This window comes from Lonchura striata, chromosome 8 (assembly GCF_046129695.1).
Source record: "Lonchura striata isolate bLonStr1 chromosome 8, bLonStr1.mat, whole genome shotgun sequence".
Taxonomy (NCBI): domain Eukaryota; kingdom Metazoa; phylum Chordata; class Aves; order Passeriformes; family Estrildidae; genus Lonchura; species Lonchura striata.
In genome coordinates this window covers 25,405,670-25,425,618 of record NC_134610.1, presented here as the reverse complement: position 1 = coordinate 25,425,618, position 19,949 = coordinate 25,405,670, and the positions used below count along the sequence as shown (strand labels likewise).

The 19,949-nt window shown below is 36.9% G+C and overlaps 1 protein-coding gene across 3 annotated transcripts in view; it reads right to left on the bottom strand.

Annotated features, from left to right (window-relative positions):
• Positions 1-19,949, bottom strand: part of PARD3B (par-3 family cell polarity regulator beta) — a 391,488-nt gene that overhangs the window by 254,738 nt on the left and 116,801 nt on the right. For all 3 annotated transcript variants that reach the window (XM_031505387.2, XM_077785113.1, XM_077785112.1), the window contains exons 3-4: positions 17,931-18,099; positions 2,581-2,687 (exon numbers count right to left, since the gene is read on the bottom strand). In XM_031505387.2, the coding sequence (XP_031361247.2) occupies positions 2,581-2,687; positions 17,931-18,099 (276 nt within the window). The remainder of the gene's footprint in view (positions 1-2,580; positions 2,688-17,930; positions 18,100-19,949) is intronic.

Sequence of the window (19,949 nt, the reverse complement as noted above, 5' to 3'; positions counted from 1 at the left end):
ACTGCTGGTTCCACGCGTAGCAAACACCAAAATGCCAAAAGTGCCAAAAGAGCTCAACTAATTATGGACGTCAGTTTCAATTACAAAATAATTGCTAAGATAATCGTGGCATAAGTACAGAGAATTTTCACTTATATGCACATGTTTCATTTAGCAACAGTTCTGGGTTTTCTAACTTGCATGTGACTAAAGGAAGCAGGTCAACGTGAAAAAACCTCTGGTTTGTGGCAAAGGAAATTCAGTATTAATTTTAAATTTTCAGCAGCAATGTACTGAACGAATGAAATTTTTCTAAACAGTGCTTTAACACTTGAAAGACTATAGCTACTTCCAAAATGCAGTATTGTTTCTGCCGTGTTTTTTCATTTGTCAGATATTGATTTTTCTGCACGTTTTAAAACAATCTGTACCTAATTTAACCTATGTTATTTAAGCTTTCTGTGTTTCCCCAAACATTATGCCAAAGCATATTTCAGTATGATTGACAATGAGAGTTTTAGAAATAGTACTGTTGCAAAAATAAGAGTAAGGGTAACATATTTTGCTGTATTAGATTCTTGTTTTCACAAAAATACCAGAACACCACCAAACCACAGCTTTCAACTTTCTGGGCCTCCCCATCCTCCACTTTACATGATACATTAAAGTCCATCTCCACCCCTGTTACTAGCCCAGCTTTGACTGTCACCCCTACAGCTGACAGACGAATGTTTGTATTTTAGCACATTCCTTTAGGCTTAGAGGACTCTTTTGTACTGATGCAAGTCAGTGAAGCATGGTGATGTTTTAACCTACAAGTATTACTGCAATCCTCATGTAATGACATAAAATGCACTTGTCACCACTAAAATTACATTAAAAAACCCAACTCAACAAAATGGTATTTTTTCCTTCTTGATGGTCTATAACACATTCAAAATACAGTCTGGAATGAAATGGATTTCACTTATATTTCCACCCTTTTTTGCCATTTTCATGGTTATAAAATACCAGAGGTTGAGAACTACGTACTGACATACTCACTTTATATGTTTCTCAGCTTTGCCAAGAGTGTAAGATCTGTACTGTTAACCAAGAATTCTTCTTTGTACTTTCATTTATCACACTAAGTCAGTATTTCATTAATATGTAAATGCTTGCAACAAACATCAAGAAAAACCTCTCAGCTCAAACAGGTCTGACAAATGATGCAGAACTTTGACAAAGTTCAGCCCCCTGTAACATCATAATGTACTTGGAGAATCACTAAGACTTTTTAAATTGCACCACTTAGCAAATAACACAAGCCATTGTAAAGTAAGGTGCACGTGCATTTGACCATGCAAAGAGAAACAATGGACAGTCAACTAAAATCCTGTGTTGGCCTTCAGAATTGCAGTGTTAGAGTGAGACTCATAGAACATCATTTGCATGCAAGTCAACTGACTGTATTTGCTTCCTTTATTCACATGAACTCAGCTGGAAGTTTGGTGTTAAATACACCTCCAGCTGAAAGGTTCCCACCTCCTGCATGTGTTGCTGAACCCCAGCTCTCTCTCCCTACTCCCTAATGTGCCAGCACAGCCATTTGTGGAACCTTGCTCTAAAAGAGTTGTCACCTAGTCTGCAACTTCTCCCTCCTGCACCAAAGATCCAAACAAAGATTCTGAGTGTTGTTTTGTTTTTGAAATAAACTAGCAAGAGAGTGTTTTGCACAGCTGCGGACAGGGAGTGAACTGCAACATTGCATAGAGAATCTAAAGGGGAAAAGGCATAAATATTACAAGCAAATCAAAATAGCAGCATCATTTAAGCCAGCACTCATGTGGTCTAAGGAAGAGCAGAATTAGATCCAACAGAGCTTTCCAAGTAAATACTAAAAAACAGTTTTATTCTGCTTAAGACACTTATGTGTCCCAGCCAACATTCAGAGACTCTAAAGAATTTCATTGGTTTATAAGTAATGTAGGAACACTTTCCCCACACACAAAACTTCAGGTCTTAAAACTGCAAAGTAGAACATGTGGCCTAAGTGTGACTAAGACAGCATCATTTCAAGATTAAAGACCATCTGCAAAAACATATGATTAAGAGTTACTTCATCTTCACTAATTGTGGCTTTGCAATAGAACTTAGTAATAACTATGTTGAAAACAAATTTGTCCTTAAAAGGGAAGAGTCAGGTGAAAAACAGAAAAGTGAGATAAAGAAGAGACCATGCAGGATAGTAGCAGGGTACCAAAGATGACAGAAATTACATTAGAAAACAAGAGAAGTGAAAAAGACCAAAGAAGCAATGGTAAACTGGACAACATGATACTGAACAAATAAATAACTGCTGAAAGTTCAGCTCATATTCCAATGCCTTATGACACCCTCGAGCTTTATGTAAATCTCTTATTTAAAAAAAAATAGAACCACTGTTAACTGATTGTATCATCTAAAATAACTATTTTTCCCAGAGGAAATTCTCTACTTTACAGCAAATTAGTATGATGCATTTTTTTATAGAACCAAATACATATTTAGCTTACAAAACTACTATATACCAACAAGCAATAAAGGTTTTGGTCTTAAAAAGATAGGTTACATGACACCTACTGCCACAACATGCTTGAGACTGTGGTCACTGGAATGAGAAGCACTTGGGAAGTCAGCAGGTGCTCCCAAAGCTGGATCACTGCTCCTCCGTACCAGAAGTGGTGTGCCTGTGAGACAAAATAGAATTCAAGGGTTCAGGGATGCTAAAAGGATAACTTTAGGGGAAAGCTTCATGTGGTTAAATAAGACAAGTGTACAGCACTTAAATATAAGCTTATCTGTGGTAATATCCACCTGTTAAATTACTAGATTTAGATAGGGTTGTACCATTTTAGATTTACTTAGCTAAAGAAATAGTAACTTATAGCAATAGTAAATTTTAAAAATACTACATTTTTACGCATTGATGTAACAGACCTCCACCCATGAACTACCTAAATTAGGTAAAAACTGCTGACAAACAGGAGAAAAAGGTATCCCCTCAAAAAACCAAATGACTGGTTGCACGTATGTGTGACCACATGTACCATCAAGTGAGTGAAACAGATTATAGCTGTCAGTTATAATACTAATTACAGTGGCTGTGGCTGATGGCAGCCATAATGACTAGATCTAGAAAAGAAGCTCAAACATGCAACAGTTTTCTTGTTAGATGCTAACAAAGCTGGTGTGACTCTACCACATTCACTTTCAGCACAACTTTGTCAATATGGCTGGAATAAATACCTCATGCTGATGAAGGGCAACCAGAGAACCTAATGCTCTTAACCTTTCCTTATGGTGAGCAAGCTTTTATATGCAAGTAAATCCCTTGTATGCTCACTTCTGCAGGAAACCAGTAAGAAAAGCGGAAGTATGATTTAACTTTGTATCCTGGTATTAAGGGAATGCTTAAATATCTGAAAGTGAATATTGGTTTTTCTGTCAAATTATTATCATCTTAGTAACAAGAACTATGTATGTATTTACAAGGAGGCTGAGTAGAAAGGGATGGATCACCAAATTTTGTGTGATTTTCCAGAAGTGTCAATAGGTCAAAATGAATCAAATCTCTCCACCCAAATATGCTTGTTCTTCACATAAAGCTGAGGAGAAATTTGTTTCCCCTCTAGGCATATTTGATAAAAGGTGTATAAAAGTTAAATATAAGATACTTCCTCTCTTTAAGATAAATACTTATACCTTAAAATAAATTTTTCTGTGTATGACTAAAGTTTTTGGTGGCCTGTATCCCATTTTTTTGTCTGTCCTCAATACAACAGTTTGAAAATAGATGCTGAAACATTTTTGTGTGATTCAACACAACTTAGTCTCCAACTCTTTTTGACATGAACAAGAACAATACAGAGAAACTACTGAAAACCCTTTGCACTGGTACTTTTATTTGTAAAACTTGCACAACTCAATGAGCATACTGTTCCTTACATGTTTCAAAGCCATCCTCCCAGCCCCCTTTCTCATTTCTGTCCTCCTTTTTCCAAGGTGAGAAATCCACAATAACTCAAAGAAGCTACAAAAAATTCCCCGCAGTCAACTTAAGAGGTCAAAGATGGGAAGGGAGTGGGATGAGAGATCCCACACAAAAATATCATTTATATCAAGCTCATCCTCCTCCCAAAGCCAACACTCTGAATTTAGATTTCTCCTTTTCTCCTGAGCTGTCTTCTACAACTAGCTCCTATTTCTTCCTCATTCCTCTGGCTGAGAGAAAGATGAAAGCTCCCAACCCTGTGACTGCTGGGAGACAAAATCCCTGCTTGTTCCAGAACCTTCCACCAGCTACATGGCAGGTAAAGAAGAAAGAAAGAAGAGGTCTCCTGTACCAGACCACTGCAGCATGTCTGTCTGCTCTCTGTATTGACTGCTTCAAGATCCCTCCTACCACGTTCCCCATCCTCAGTTCAGAAGATCTCCTTTCACTTGTTTTGTCAGTGTTTTCCAAAGAAACTGAAACAAAATTTACAACTGTCTAAACTTTGAAACCAAAGTCTGAAGCAGGATTATAGAGAATACCATTCTGCAGTTTGGGAAGATGGCCTAGCAGCTATTTTCTTTCTTTTTATTCCTGCATATTTTTGCTTATTGTCATGAACCAATTAAATTTATGGTGCTTATCTGGAATGCTTCCCTACTTGCAGAAAAACAACTGGACTTTTTGGCTATTATATACAATGTTTTCTCTTTTCTCCCAGTATGTTGTAAATTTTAGGGTCCTACAAATCATTTTTTACTTGAAGAGAAAACCAGAGTCTTCATTTTAAATGTATTTACAGACATGTAACATAATTTCTTGTACAGAAATATCACACATCATAACATCTCTGTGAAACAAGTCAGCTGTAGTCTTTAGCTAAAATTATACAAAACAGTCCCTCTGGCCCTTATTGTTTTATATGTGCACACCACAAAAATGCAAAGTGAGCCTTTTATTAGACAAAGATAAACTAAATCAAAATGTGCTTGTTAATAGGACAAAATCCACAGCAAAGAGGATGACTGGATAAAAGAGATGAGAAGCTGTACTGCCCCCCCTTTTCAGGAGAGTCCCTTATTCCCTTTCATGAGACAGCAATTCTCAGCAGCTCCCGGAGTTAATGAACTCTGCTCCATGTCCCCTCACCTCCTCTGTGGCTCGGGCTGTTCCCTGCCATAAGAACACATCCCATGCAGCTCGCTGCATTCCAGCCTGTGCCTCTCCCTCAGGCTCCTTTCTTTTTCCAGCCCTCCTCCCCCTCCTCTGCACTGCACACTCAGGTCTCTCGAAAGCAAGCACGCTCCCCTGCATTCCCAAAGAGAAACCTCCCCACATCTCTTGCCCAGATTCAACCTGATTCAGGAGCTGGATCACATCCACTATCCATACATACCTTGAATTCGTTCATCCCCATCTTCCTCAGCCATGAACAAAACGTACTGAAAAACCATCAGCAATATTGCTTATTATAGACATGCTGTAGAAAATTACACATATTTTCTTAAGAGATTCTGTCATCCATTTTCTTCTGTCAGGAAACGGAATGCTGCTTTTTTCCTTATAGCTTGCCTTTAGTCAGGCTGTGTTTCCATATTATTCTACTCACGCTCTTACATTTGTGCTGAACATTTATAACAACCAATGTAAGTTCAAACACAAAATCCATCTTTCCCTGAATGATGAGAGAGAAAGAAACTCCTTCCTGCATACCAAGTTTATCATAGAAACACGTTTTTAATAAACACCACTGTTTTGTGCCAGAGTAGCACTTTGTATTTTAAACTTAGGAACTCAGTTCTAAAAAAATAGTTATCCTCATCTTGCAGCACTGCATCAGGAGTTCACAGACAACAGAAACTGAAACACATGTCCAAAACTTTGTCTCATAGTGACAGCCTTTAACCTCCTATTCTTAAAAAATTTGCAGAGTACATTTCGTTATAGTACAGCACCTTCTAAGCACGTGTCAGCCTTCTTCACAACACACACCCTCTCTTAGACGACAAAACTGATGAGGAAAAAGTCCTGCAGTTATCCTTGCTTAAAGTCTATCACTTATTTTAAACCAATGTGGATCAATCTTTTATTTTTGCTAGCATCACCCTCAAAAATTAGTATCTACACAGACTCATGGTTAACAGTGTATTTTTCCTGAACTCTTATGTTTTGGAAATATTTTTTTAACTGCAAATATGGTTGAAACAAGCATATGGTAGAAACCACACTTAGATTTAAATTGGTTGCATTAGGGAATTAAAAAAAAAAAAAACACAGAAAAGAGATTTCTGCCATTTGTGTACAATTAGAAAGTCAAGATTTTCATCAACACAATGGCAAAAGAAACATCTCTATACCAGATGTAACCCAATTGTCTTTGTTTTGCTAGTTATTTAAATTTCACCAAAAATGCTGCACACAGACGTTAACACCAGGAGCATCCTCTGCCTCACTGAAGCCCGCTGGCAGTTCAAGTATCAGCACCGGAGGTTAGGAGGGCCCTGGCAAACCAGAAGTGATGTGTGTTCAAGAAGACTGCACAACTGCAGGTAAATAATGCAAGGTCTGGATTTCCAGACACAAATATGGTCAGGGGAACTCTGGACCTCCAGCTGCCTCTGCTGAGATCACCCTAAGCTCTACAGGATTTCCAGGCTCTGAGTTCTAGCATCAGATTTCAGGCCTACACGTAGACAGTTGAGTATCGCTCAAGATGACCAATATCACAAAAAAAATTAATCCTATTGTTCCTTAATTTCACTCATTTGCACTAACGTCTCTTTGCTCAGGAAATCACAGTCCACCTCCAGCCTGAAATCCCTTTATTCTTTGAGGTTTAGGTTGTAGGTTGCTGAAAAATGCTGAAGACAACCAGACTTTAACACCCATGAGAATTTTTGGCAGGCTGAGCTATCTATGATGCAGTCAAATAATGTACTAAAAATTGATTTTAGCAATGCTTTGGATGCAAACACTCTCAGATGACTTTTAGGTAAGCTGACAAACCAAGGAACACAGGAAAAAAGCACAGGTGTATTGTGCTACTGCATCAGTGACAACTAACATGGTTGTTGGCTTGTTTTTTCTAGGTAACAGGGAAGGATTATTCTAGAGCCCAACCAAAGATATGCTTGGAGAGAATACTATAAGTGGGTAGAAAGAGATTTACAGTAAATCACCTAGGTGGTTAAAGTCATAATTTAGAATTCTGTTCCTGAATATAAAAATGCTGACTATGATGGGAAAAGAGCTGTCCATCAAGTGTGTATCAAACTGTCAGCTACTGAAGGCCATACCATGACAATTACTCTGCTGCCTGCTTCCAAATGACCCCTGCCTGGACAGACAGATAAATTATTTTCTTACATGCAGATGCTTCCAAATATTTTTTCAGAGCTCCTTCTGAGCAAAACACAACATTTCAAGTTAGTTGAAACAAAACACCTAAGTACTATATGCGTGTAAAATTGCACCTCAGCATGGACAATTCTTGGCTAGAAGAGCTCTGAACAGACACAAACCAAACAACAATCATTTACATTGAGAAGCCAAAATTGCTTTTAAACTGGTCTTGTCATGAAATAGGTCAGGCCCTGGAAGCAAAGTTACAAGCAAGCTTTTATATTTAAATACATAAAAGATTAACATATGCACCTATTTTTTTCCTTTTTATCAGACAATTTAACATTAACAGGCATACAGACAGTTCTCCAGTCAGCACTTTTTGAGAGCACTAAGTAATCAGTGTGTAAATTTGGTCACCCTCAGATATACTACTTACCACCTGAGGCATCATGGAATGGTCTGCTATTTGATGTACACATCAAATGTAGCTGACATGGGCTTGTATGTTCTATCTTGTGATGGTACTGCACAGCTTTTTCTATTTTTTAAATATACAGTGCTATTATGATGTGATTTCTATGTTTAAAGCTAACTCAAATTGTTTACAATAGCACCTATATTCAAATATATAGCTGTGTTTCCCAAAGTGCACAGTGCATTTCTTAAATTCCCATGGATAGAAGATTAATGAACTAGGATGGCATAATGGTTAAGACAATTGACTTAAATCTACAAACAGGTGAAAACCCAGCTCCAGCAAGCACTGTCTTTTACACATCAAGCCTGCACAAAGTACTTCTCTATCACTCCAAATGAGATGCAATTTTTCTTACAAAGAAAAACAAAGGCAATGGCCTACAGTAAAACTCAGGAATGGCTTCAAACAGGTGTTGTTTTGGGATGATATTTTTCAGTGCAGTTATTTTTTAAAAATTGTTTTCTCTGGTTGCATGTACTATAATGCAATCAGGTTTCAGTTATGAAGCACAAGGACTGTTCTCTCAGTTTTTATAACCAGAATGGAATTTCTTTGGTGTTAACAGGGCTTAATGAAACAACTATGGAATATTTACATTTACAGCTTTTGCAATTTCAAAGATGAACATGTAAGAATCACCTACACACGTTTTTTCAATCATAAAAATCCTGTTCTCAGGATAAAAATTCACATTCATATGATAAGAAGTAAACCACTTCTCAAGGTAGCAGGACATATTCATCTACAGAGACTGTACAAATAATGCTGGCTATTTCTTCCCATTTAAACATTTTTTTCTCAAAAGAGCTTCCAGAAGGACAGGATTTGCTTTGGATCTTAACCAGATATTCTTTTCTTGCACTCAAGGTCATAACATCTGCCAGATACAGAGTAATTTCAGGATCTTCTCACCTCTATCAACACAGTACTTCTGTTTTCAGCTCCTCATCAGACAGACAGGGAGCACCCAGACTTACTGGAGTCCAGGGAAAAACATGACTGCTCCAAAGGATCCTAGCTACAGGTACCACATGGAAGAGACTGGGTAAAGGGAAGGGAGCTACAGCAGATTCCTGGAACAAAGATCAATTAGCTCAGAACAGGCTGTTGTAATTTTTTTTCCCCCCTCCAACTCAAACTCAAGCAAAATGTGCAACTCCTTCCCTTGCTGGGCAGACTGGTTAGGAGTTCTGTGAAAACACATTGGCTACTACAAAAAAGCAGCAGCATCTTCCAGTATGGGCCAGGCTTTCCCTTATTCTTGCACAAACGAAGCATCTTCATGAATCTCAGTATTTTTAATCTACTGACTGCTGTACATCCTTCAATTTCCATCTTTAGACACACAATTAAAAGTTACAGCCACTTCAAACATCTTATGTTTTTCAATTATTAGTTTGAGAAGAAAAAATGTTGTGCTTCATTAGAATTTCCCTACACACATATACACAGGGGCCTTTTGCTTCGGTTTTATTGTTTGTTTAGGGGGGGTTGAGGTTTGGAGGTTTTATTTGGGCTTTTGCTTTGGTTGGTTATTTCTTTAAGCTTAATATCCTTCCAATTGCATGCTGATGTCAAAAGAAACTGAACTCCAGATATACTCAAAACATAAGTTGTCTTAGTCATCCAATTTGCTGAACACAGCAAGAAGTATTCATCTTACTAAAACATTGGGATTTTAAGCAGCATATTACCTGTAGTTACTGAATTTAAATAAATCATTTTAGGGTAATATATCCTATAAGATTTTAAAACTAATAGATCTTAGACTCTCACACCTTATTTTTATTCACGGATTGAAAGGTGAAAATAAGTATTTCTTCTATTTCAATTCCCAGCCCATTTCTCAACTTCAAATGAAATACTTAATGAACTGTATTAGTTGAATAAACTGACACAAAGAAAATATTCTGTGCACCTGCAAAAGAGGCCATGCTGCCAAAAGCTGGTTTAGCACTTCAGCTAACATCAGTTACAGGTGCTTATGCAGTCACTTTTTCATGGTTCAATGATTTAATTTTCTTTAAAACTTTGGCAGCTAAACTGTACAGCTTAAATATCACTTTGGCAGCATTTTATTGCAAGTAGTAGAGTTGCAAGGCAATTTTTTTGAGTATTTTAACTGTATTTTAAAGGATGATCACAAATTACAGCATTAGTACACATTTCTGTAATAATTAAATGTGACCAGTGTTTTACATATCTAATTTAAATTAAGAACCTTTTCTGTTTTGCCATGTCCATAAAAAGACATGCCTTACTCTTGCAGATGATGTTATTTTCTATTCTGGTCACGGTAAATGAGTTTTAGTCTTAAATTTCAGTCATGTTCCTGACAATTTTCAAAGATAAAATAATATAATCTCTTGAACCTGAAACTTTCTGTGAGGTTGCAAGGAATAAGAACATAAGAGGAACTATATTGGGTCTACCTCACCCAGTATCCTGAATCTAACAGTGGTAGCAAAGACTCAGAGACAAAGCTTAAGAGTGTTCTATCCTACCAAGTTGCAAAAAATAACCTTTGAAATATTTTCAAATCTGTTTGGCATCTAGACAGCCATATTTTAAGACACTGATGTGCCATGTCCTGTGAATTTGTCTAATGCTATTATAACTCATCAATTTTTGGTGTGTTAAATCAAATTTTGGTTCAGCTGAAGGCTTCAGAAGAAAATCAGTGCAGGGTTCTTTTGCAACTTGTTGAACAATAGTTGTGTTTGATAGTCGAGTTTTTACATGGTGAGGAAATTGAATAATACCTTCTTATTGATCTAATACCTTCAGACCTTTAGTTGAAGTCCCAACTGTTTTAACTTGAACAATTTCAAACTATCCATCAGGCAGGCATAGCAGGCTTATTTTCTACCTGAAATACGCATTTTGCCATATTGCCTCAGAGCTAATATACCACAAGCACTGTACAGAATTATAAACAGACATGCTCTCCTCTGTCTTACTCAACACTAAGGGTTACTGATAGAGACTGTACTACAGTTTTAAAGTATGATATCATGCTACAGCCTTTCAAAATTCAGCTGCAAATACTTAGCTAAGTGGGTTTTGTTTTTTTTAAAGATACTACGTCTAACACCAGCTATGCATCATATTACAAAAATATCAACAAAACCAGCAACATCACAAAATCTGTAAAACAGACAAAATCTGAGTAAAAGCACTAACATCAAACAGTGTGTGTCAAAAAGCACCGTTGACTTTCATAATGGAATTTATTCCATCATTTTAAGTCCCATTCATTACCTTCCACCAACGTAATAAAAGGCTGGAAATCAACATCTCAGCTAGAGAGCTACTGCAGAAAAGTGTCTAACTTGTGATGGAAAAATATTTTTCTCTTTAGTTAACAAATTTTCATAGAGATACCCCTCTTACTCCAAAGTAAGGCATATTAAACAACATCCAAAGGGAATAGAGACAGGCAGAATAATTTATGAGGAACAATCTTTTGGGAAATCAGAGACAGAAGGGCTATTAAAAAGAGAAGAGATACTTTGGTAACAAACTATGCACATAAATTTATTACCTACCCTAGCACTAAATTCTTGGGTACAGTGAAAGGAAGGAAAGACTGGACTGTTTTGTAAACAGGCAGATCCAAGACAGAAAAACACATGAAGTTTTATATACATCTTTACAGAAACCATTAATGTATTATTCTGCTGCAATACAAAGATAAAGTAAAACTCATTTTCATGAATCAAGGACAACTAAATAAGACCAAGCTTAAGTCATGAGGTCAAAATATACCAGACTTTCCCTCTGACTGAAATGAAAAGTTATCTTCAAACCTTTAGCTTGCCTGAGAACAGAAACCATTTGTTTTAGAAATGCAAGTAGACTTGAATTGATCATCACAATTCTTTTAAAGCAGATTACACTGGATGCCACAGAGGAGAAAAATCTATCAAGTACAGTGTCATCCTCACAATGCCTGTGGCGAACAGCAGAGCACAATACTTGATATCATTACTAGGAGAGGAGCCATCCAGTGCAGTGAAAGAGAATACAGCCATATTTCCTTAAGGAAATCAACAGTATTCCCTCAAATCACAGAAAACAGCATGTTCTTCCATAATGCATTTCTTTTGAAATGTACCAATTTCAAAATGTTAGTTTTTCCAGAATCTTACAGGAGAGAATTTTGACTAGAACACAGTACACTCCAGGTACTGACAAACATCAGAATGCTTAGCCAATAAACTGACATTGCAAGATTAAGAAGAAAAGGATGGCTTTCATGCAAGAAAAAGTGTCTTTCCTGCTTACTCTTGTGTGCTATACATAAAGCATTAGCAACATTTGGTTTATCAGATTAATAGTTTCGCTTTGTATGTTTTCACAAATTTTAAAAATACATAATAATGTTGTTTCCTCTGTATTTAAAAACACAGTCTGCATATCTGTAGTATCTCAACTCCAACTTGAAAGAGGACTAATCAAATAAATGTTGTTTAAAATACCCCTAAGCCTACTTACAATCCTTCCACTTCAAAGAGGACGAGAAAGAAAAGAAATTCCTTCCGAGCTCTGAAGTTACACAGAAATTGTCAACATCCGTACCCTGGAGGTAACAATTTAATCCTTGTCAGGCCTATCAGGGAAGAAACCTCCAAAAACTCATGGAAGAAACCTTCTCTTCAATTTCCTTGGACTTCAAACTAAGACACTGCCAATGAAAGCACTTCTGCTGACTGACTTAGCAACCCAAACATATAGGGCAAATCAAAGTAAGTGTTTTAAACAATCCCATGAAGCACAATTTAAATTAGAAAAACCCCAAAACCACAGGAATACATTAATCTAATAGAATATATTCTCTGTCTGAAGAACCTTCAAGGCAATTCCATAAGAGTGCAAGGTAACCTTTCCCAAATGTCAAAAAGACACGGCCAGAACACCATCAACTGCATCAAAAATGGACAATGAAAACCTTCTAGGCTACTACTTTTATTATCCTGTACTAACTAGCCCTTCTGATGGTTGAAACAGTCCCAGAAATCTCTATTTTCAGGGGAAAAAATGTTCACTGAGAAGAAGCTACATAGAATATCCAGAACCAAAAGAACTGACTGCTCAAAAGCACAAGTGCCTGCACATAGCTTTAACTCCAACTACCATTAGCATTCATAAGCTTATTTTAGAAGAGAGACTGTAATCAGTCATTCCAACCATTATTTTCACCTAAGTCTTCCACTTTCCTAGAACATTGATCAGATGTGCAGACATGTACATATAAAAGGAGAAAATCTCAGGGATTTGCTATAAAACAAAGTCATGCAAAATTTGAAATACTGAAGTTAGATTTTCCAATGGCAAAATCAAGACACTGCTCTATTCAACAGTGAAAGCTTGTAAAGGGAGAAGATAACTTCTGTACTTTACAAGAGTATTTTTTAACCTGCTATCAATAACTCTTACAAGAAATTATGTCTTTATGTAATCTCAACTTTACATGAAGTTACTAGTTTACAGTAATAAAGGTATCAATCGATTAAGAGCATAATTTTATTGTAATAGCCAACAAAGTAATTTAATTGTCTCTGCTTCCAGACTTACTCAGAAAACAGCTTCAGATTCTTCAAACCAATTCCCAAATAAAGGGAAAAATAATAAAAAAATCAGCAGACAAAAAAAGAAAATAGAAGGGAGATGCCTACTTTAGGCCTTACTTTTTCCATACCTTAGTATTGAAAATCAACAAGCATCTTTCAATGCTGCGTATCTTCTTCCAGACAAAATCCTGACTACTCAACACCATGGAGATAAGCAAGACAAAAGCAACAACTAATTTTGTGTGTACTCGACCATCATTTACCAAGTGAAGCAAACAAAACACTGATCCAGTCATGAGGGCATTTTCAGCTCAGAGTGACTTGTCCATAAAACGGATCCTCCATAAATAAATTAGTGCTTGCTCCTTCCTGCCCATACGGACTGAAAAGGAAAAAACAAATTGACATAATGAAAATATCTCCCCCCTTCCTATTCCACGACATGGGGAAGACCACTAGAAAACAACAGTAAACAATGAGGTCCAAAATGGAAACAGGAGCACTACTGGCACGCTTACAGGTGCACAGAAAATTACAAGACAGTTTATGAGGGCCATAATCTCTTTCCCTGGGATGTGTGTCACCTTACACTCACCATGGGCTGAAGTCATGCAGCTTACAAAGTATTCAACACACTGTGATTTCACTGTTCATTGTAGGGTTTTGTCTATACAGAGTTTTATAATTAGAAAACATGGTACCAAAAAAGGGCAGTGGAGAATTTGCAATAGTATTTGGAGTTAGAGATGTTGAACTTCTCTCCAATACATTTTTCAAATTTATATCAGCTATTTCAGCATTTAGTTGCCGGTATCAGTCTTTGAAAACTGTTGTCATGGCCACATCATTATTATACTCTGGGAAATTCTGCTCACAAGAAAACAGTAAGACAAGCTCTGCTGCCATCTTCGCAACTGTCTCAATGCTCTCATATCTGCAGAAATAACAAAATCAGTAGATCAATTTCTTCTGTTTCAAACAGCTGCCTGAACACATTAAACAGTTGTGTGCTTCTCTAAATTTTGTCATATATATTAGCAGGTGCTTTATACCATTTGTACTGTAGCATGAAATGTCTTCTTTACCCAAGCACAGATTCTGTCAAATTTGGATTGTAGCTTTTTCACTTTTTTAAAAGACACTGTCAGCAACAGCACCTGATAATCCAGTGATGTGTGGCAGGGAGGGAGGCATTTAAATCTCTTTGCACTTCACCTCGTGTTATGGACGCAGAAGATACCGTGTCCATGAACTTTCAGCATTTTTCTTATATTAAATATTTGCACTTGTTTGAAAACAGAGCTAGCTTTAAAAGTAGAGAAGTGTTTATTTCAGGAAAAGAAAAACCTGAATGATTTCCTGAACTGTTTTAAGGAAATACATACTAAGAAAGTAATTTGATATTAAGTAAATTAAGCTTACTTTTTTGCTCTAAAATTTTGGCAATATAGGAAAGCAATGTAAAATATAAAGTTATTTTAGCTTTCAAGTCAAATATAAGATTTTTTTATTCTGCCTTACTTTCAGAGTTACAGATGATAAGGGGAAAAATAAAGGGTTACCAACTACATAATGGAAAACTTATGATTTCAGACAGTCAAGCTGATCACTATTCTAGAATAACAAACAGAAAAACACCCTCAGAGAAGTAACCATACAACAAAAATACCAAAAAGTAAAATTATTGCCATCTCTATCCTAACAGGAAGGACGTTAAGATTTGGTATAATTTACAGTTAACCTAACTATGCCACATATACAATTTATAAAAGACAGAAATGCTATCTCATATATCTGTTCTAAGCCAGTGGCAATTCTCTCATATCTGACAAGAGCAGTGTTTAGTTTCATGTGCTTATTAAGCATCAAGCACTAAATATTACAGGAGCAGATCACTAACCAAACATTGTTTCTATATAAAACCATGGATCTGATTTTATAAAATACCAAACATCCAACAGAAATTAACAGGCAAACTTGCTTCACAATCTGACAATTCATAACAATGCATTTCCCTCCTAAAAGCATTCTGGAAAAATACTTGGAAAGGAAGTTCTTGAAGCACAGCTCTACCATGGAAAGCAACACTTTTTTCCTACATACATATTCAATCACATCCTTGCTTCCAAAATAAGAAGAGCTTTATAAATTATTATTTATTTCTGCTAGCAAGTGAAAGTCAATTCAATAATTAGACAGGAAGCCAGACTACTGTGGTTCATGCATCAATGATATTGATGCAACCAAATTGTCCTTCTATTTCTTCATTTACTTTTCAATTTGCCTTTAATGGAAATAGTCACATAATTTAAGGACTTGGCACTTGTACACAAAAGAGAAAGGCAAAAATTAAGTCCAAAGAAATTGTAAGCCATAAAGTAAAATCCAGAAGAGAAAACAATTACATTTCAGAGTACAAACCAAGTTACAGGACTAACAGGTAGAAAACCTTTCACTTACCCTTCAAAATAAACAAATCTGAAACAGAACTGAGGAGACAATGATCTCTTCTTTTAAGAAGCAAGCACCATTTTAACTTCAAATATATGTTAGTATTGCACTGAAAAAAAAATATAGAACCCTGACTGCTCTTTCCACATTATATTTGATCTCCTTTATGCTCTCCAGTAGGATTTCATAAACACTAGCAAATTAACTACATGGTGGCTTACTGATGAGCTCAAGAGCTTGAGTACTTAACTGCTGTACATGAAATTGTGTGAAGCTGAAGTACTCCTCTCTCCAACCCTCAACTTATGTAACAGCAGTATGCAAGACTAAACACTTTTTTTAAAGTAGTGCTCAGAGGTATTTGGAGAAAGATCTGTACTTTCTGAAACATGCTAAAATGTGGTAACAGCACAATTTAAAAATATGCAAAAAAACGAAATGGCAAAACTTTTAACCACTGAACCTTGAGTTACAAGTTATTCCATATCTCATGCTTACCAAAAACACAGACAAATACATACAGGTTATGTCAATAATAAGTCTTGTCTCAAGATTTTTAGTTATGAGAATTTTCTGTGTGTCATTAAATATAGAAAAAGATTTTTCTAATTTAGAACATGGAAGAAAACAGATATGATCCATTAACACAAATTTTACTCTAAAAATTCTCACACAGCTTGAATTTTAGAATTTTCTACAGCAAGCACAAAAATGAGCCCAGACTTCTGTTAGAAGTTAAGTCACACAACTTCATCTAGTGAACTTTAGTTGAAATGTTATTTTAGTTCATTGCTTTTTTTAATTAGCTTTTTCCTTTAAAAATGCAATTAAAATAGACAAGTGAACATTCCATTTCTCAAGTTGTAATCATACTCCATGCCAGTAGCACAACTAGAGATAGTACTTCTACCCTTTCCTAAGCTGGTTACTCAGGTTTTATTGCACAGCATTTGGAGACTGCCAGCAGCACTCAGGAACATGGGCTGAGCTGGGCAACAGGCAATGGTGGGATGCAGAGCAAGCTCTCCTGAGCATCATTCATTTGCTTTACAGGCAACAGTCACAGCATTTACCATCAATCTAGTTTGGAAAGCTCCTGTATCCAGTACTAATGTGACAGCCCAGCCTACTCTCAATCCAAGAAAGTTATTCAAACTGCTTTGAGTGCAATATACAAGACTTCAGTTGTTTATAATTGGAAACCAGTCACAACTCCTGGTCATCCAAGCATACTTGAACAACACAGGGCACCAGAGTTGCAGCAGTTCATGCAGCACCCTCTAATGTAAGAGGGAATTAAGCAGCAGCCTTTCCTAATCACAGTCTGCTCACTTGAAAGTCAGAAAGGCAAATGGGCCCAGTTTCACAACTTCTTCAAAGGCAAAGAGCTGAAGTGTTTGCAATCAGCATATTCCTCTTCCCACCTCCCACACCCAAAACAGGGCACTAGCTCAGCTAACTGGTAAAAGTACTTGCACATAGCAGTTTTACACTCATTGAACCCAGGTTCCTCAAAAAAACTCTGGGCTTTTTTTCAATGACTGTGATATTTGAAAATACTTAGCAAAGGCTTCATTTTGTGTTCTTTCAGGATACTATGATGGATTGTCAGCAACTCCTGACCCAGCACAAGACATCCCTAAGACTGCCAAGGAGAGTTGTTCAAATGCTACTTGAACTCAGTCAGGCTTGGTGCTGGGGAATGTGTTCAGGTTCACAACCACCCTCTAGGTGAAGAACCTTTTCCTAATATCCGACTTAAACCTCTCCTGACTCGGCTTCATGTCATTCCCTTGGGTCCTGTCACTGATCACCAGAGAGACTGGTGCCTGGCCCCCCATGTCCCCTCACAAGAAAGCTTTGTGGTCTGTGGTCTACCACAATGAGGTCTCCCTCAGTCTCCCCTTTTCCAGGCTGAACAGACCAACAGACCTCAGACACTCCCCAAATGGCCTCCCCTCAATGCCCCTCATTGGACTGCAAGGCAAACAATGGAATCCTAAAAAAAAAATATATATAATATATAAAATCAAATTACAAACATACAGAGGAAAAGAAAACTGAGAGAAAAAACCACACAAGATATACATACCCAGTTTTAGGGCAGAAGGAGTCACTTCAATCTCACCAATGGGCTGAAAGGCAGCCAGCTGAGTTGCTACCTCTGTCTCAAAGGAGTCTGGGCTATTTCTGTTGGTCACATTCCCATTGGTGCCATCAATCTTATGGGGAGTTTCTTGTTCATCATAAATGGCAATCAGCTATCAAAACAAAAGATAATGTAGTTTGTGTAAAGTATTTCCAAATTTCATTCTTAAAAAAAAAAAAAAAGCCAAGAGCTTATACTTTCTTTAAAGTACAAAATTAAAGTTCTTATTTCAGAACAGCTAACAACAAACACACAGATTCCAGAAAACACAGACATTTGTGTTCAGATACACCGACTTCAATGTGACTTAAGTATATGCTTCAGCACTGCCCTGTGCTGACACACATTTCTCAGAGTTAGCATGCTACCATTAGTGAGCATTTCACATTATTTGAAAACACTTAGAGATTAGCATGTTTAAAAACAGAACAGCATTTAATTCTTGGGAGTAGAGGGTGCTATTAAGTCTAAAAAATGTTAGTGCTACTGATTGACATGCTGTACAAAGGTAACACAACCACAGAGCGAGCAGATGCACGTTTTATTTGTAAGAACATAACTACATTCCAAGGACAAGATCCATCCAGCACAATGAGAAAGCATGAGGCCTCCTCAGCTGTCCAACCCATGTCTCTAACTTTCATCTAAGGATGAAAGTCTCATGGTCCAGCACAGCACACACACACCCAGCACTTGTCTAGCCACCACACATCTGTCCCTTCCTGCCATCCTGCCCTGCAAGCCTGGACTAGGTACACCTTTCTAAGAACTGTCAGTCACTGGCTCTTAGACCACTCCAGGCACATGGGAAGGCTCCAAAATCTGCTGTCCAAGGTCACACCAATGTGGCCATGAAAATGATACAAAACACCAGAATAATTATTTTTTTGCCTCTACTAACCTGCTCTTTAACAAAGATTATCCTTTTGGTCTCTACTAATATAAAGAGATCAGACTGCGGCTACGCAGCCTCATCAAGAAGTGGCTCACACACATGTAGCTAAGTGTAAATTGTATTAAAGTTCCAGGAAAACAGTTAAGCATGGTACAGCTCTGGGTAAACAAGCCAAAATATGATTAAAACAAAATAGAAGATATGATGTTCTCAACTCTGGGATGCTTGGCCCTCCAGAGACCTCTTCAAAAGCAGAGGAGGTAAGAGTAGCAGTTCAAGTGTTTTCCCTACTACCTGACACGAAATAGTTCTTGTGCCATTTAAATGGCAAACACTTTGCCTATGGTGCTCATTTATTTTACTTTTTCTGCACTCCTTCAGATTATCTACTGCTTTCCAGACTAATCATGAAAAATACCACAATACACATAACTGGTTAGACAACATCAAGATACACACAGGAACAAGTTTAAAGGATTAATTTACTATTTTTTATTTCTCTCTCTGTTATTTTAAGGTATACATATGCCCTCGCTTACGAAAATATTAGTACATCAAATCTCCTCTGACATTGCCAGGAAGTGTCAACAATTATATCCTATGAAAAACAATATATTGAAACAAACGTTTAAACAAACTCATTTGCCCAAGGGAAAAAACAAATGTATGAAGGAAAAGGAAAGAAAAATCCTGAAGTGCTTCTAAAAAATAAGAAACTGACATTTTCAGGTCTTCCACTCATTTATAATTTGGTTGCTAGAAATGTGTCAGCTCATATTTACCAAGGCACATTTCAGAGACACACAAAACCCCTTAAATAATTAGGTAGAAAACTTGCTCTAGTTTTCCATATGGAGCCCATTTCCTTTCCATGGCCATACAAGTAAGTTTTTACAACACTTGTCCAAAGCATATAGGAGATTCACTCCAGTAACAAGAACAACTCTCTTTGAAGTTTATTCCTGCATAACATGTAAAGTACCCAAGTGTTCACACTGCATTAGTTATGTCCCAAAGTTACGTACAGCCAAAAAGGCTGACTGAGATCCAGATACAAACAGATTACA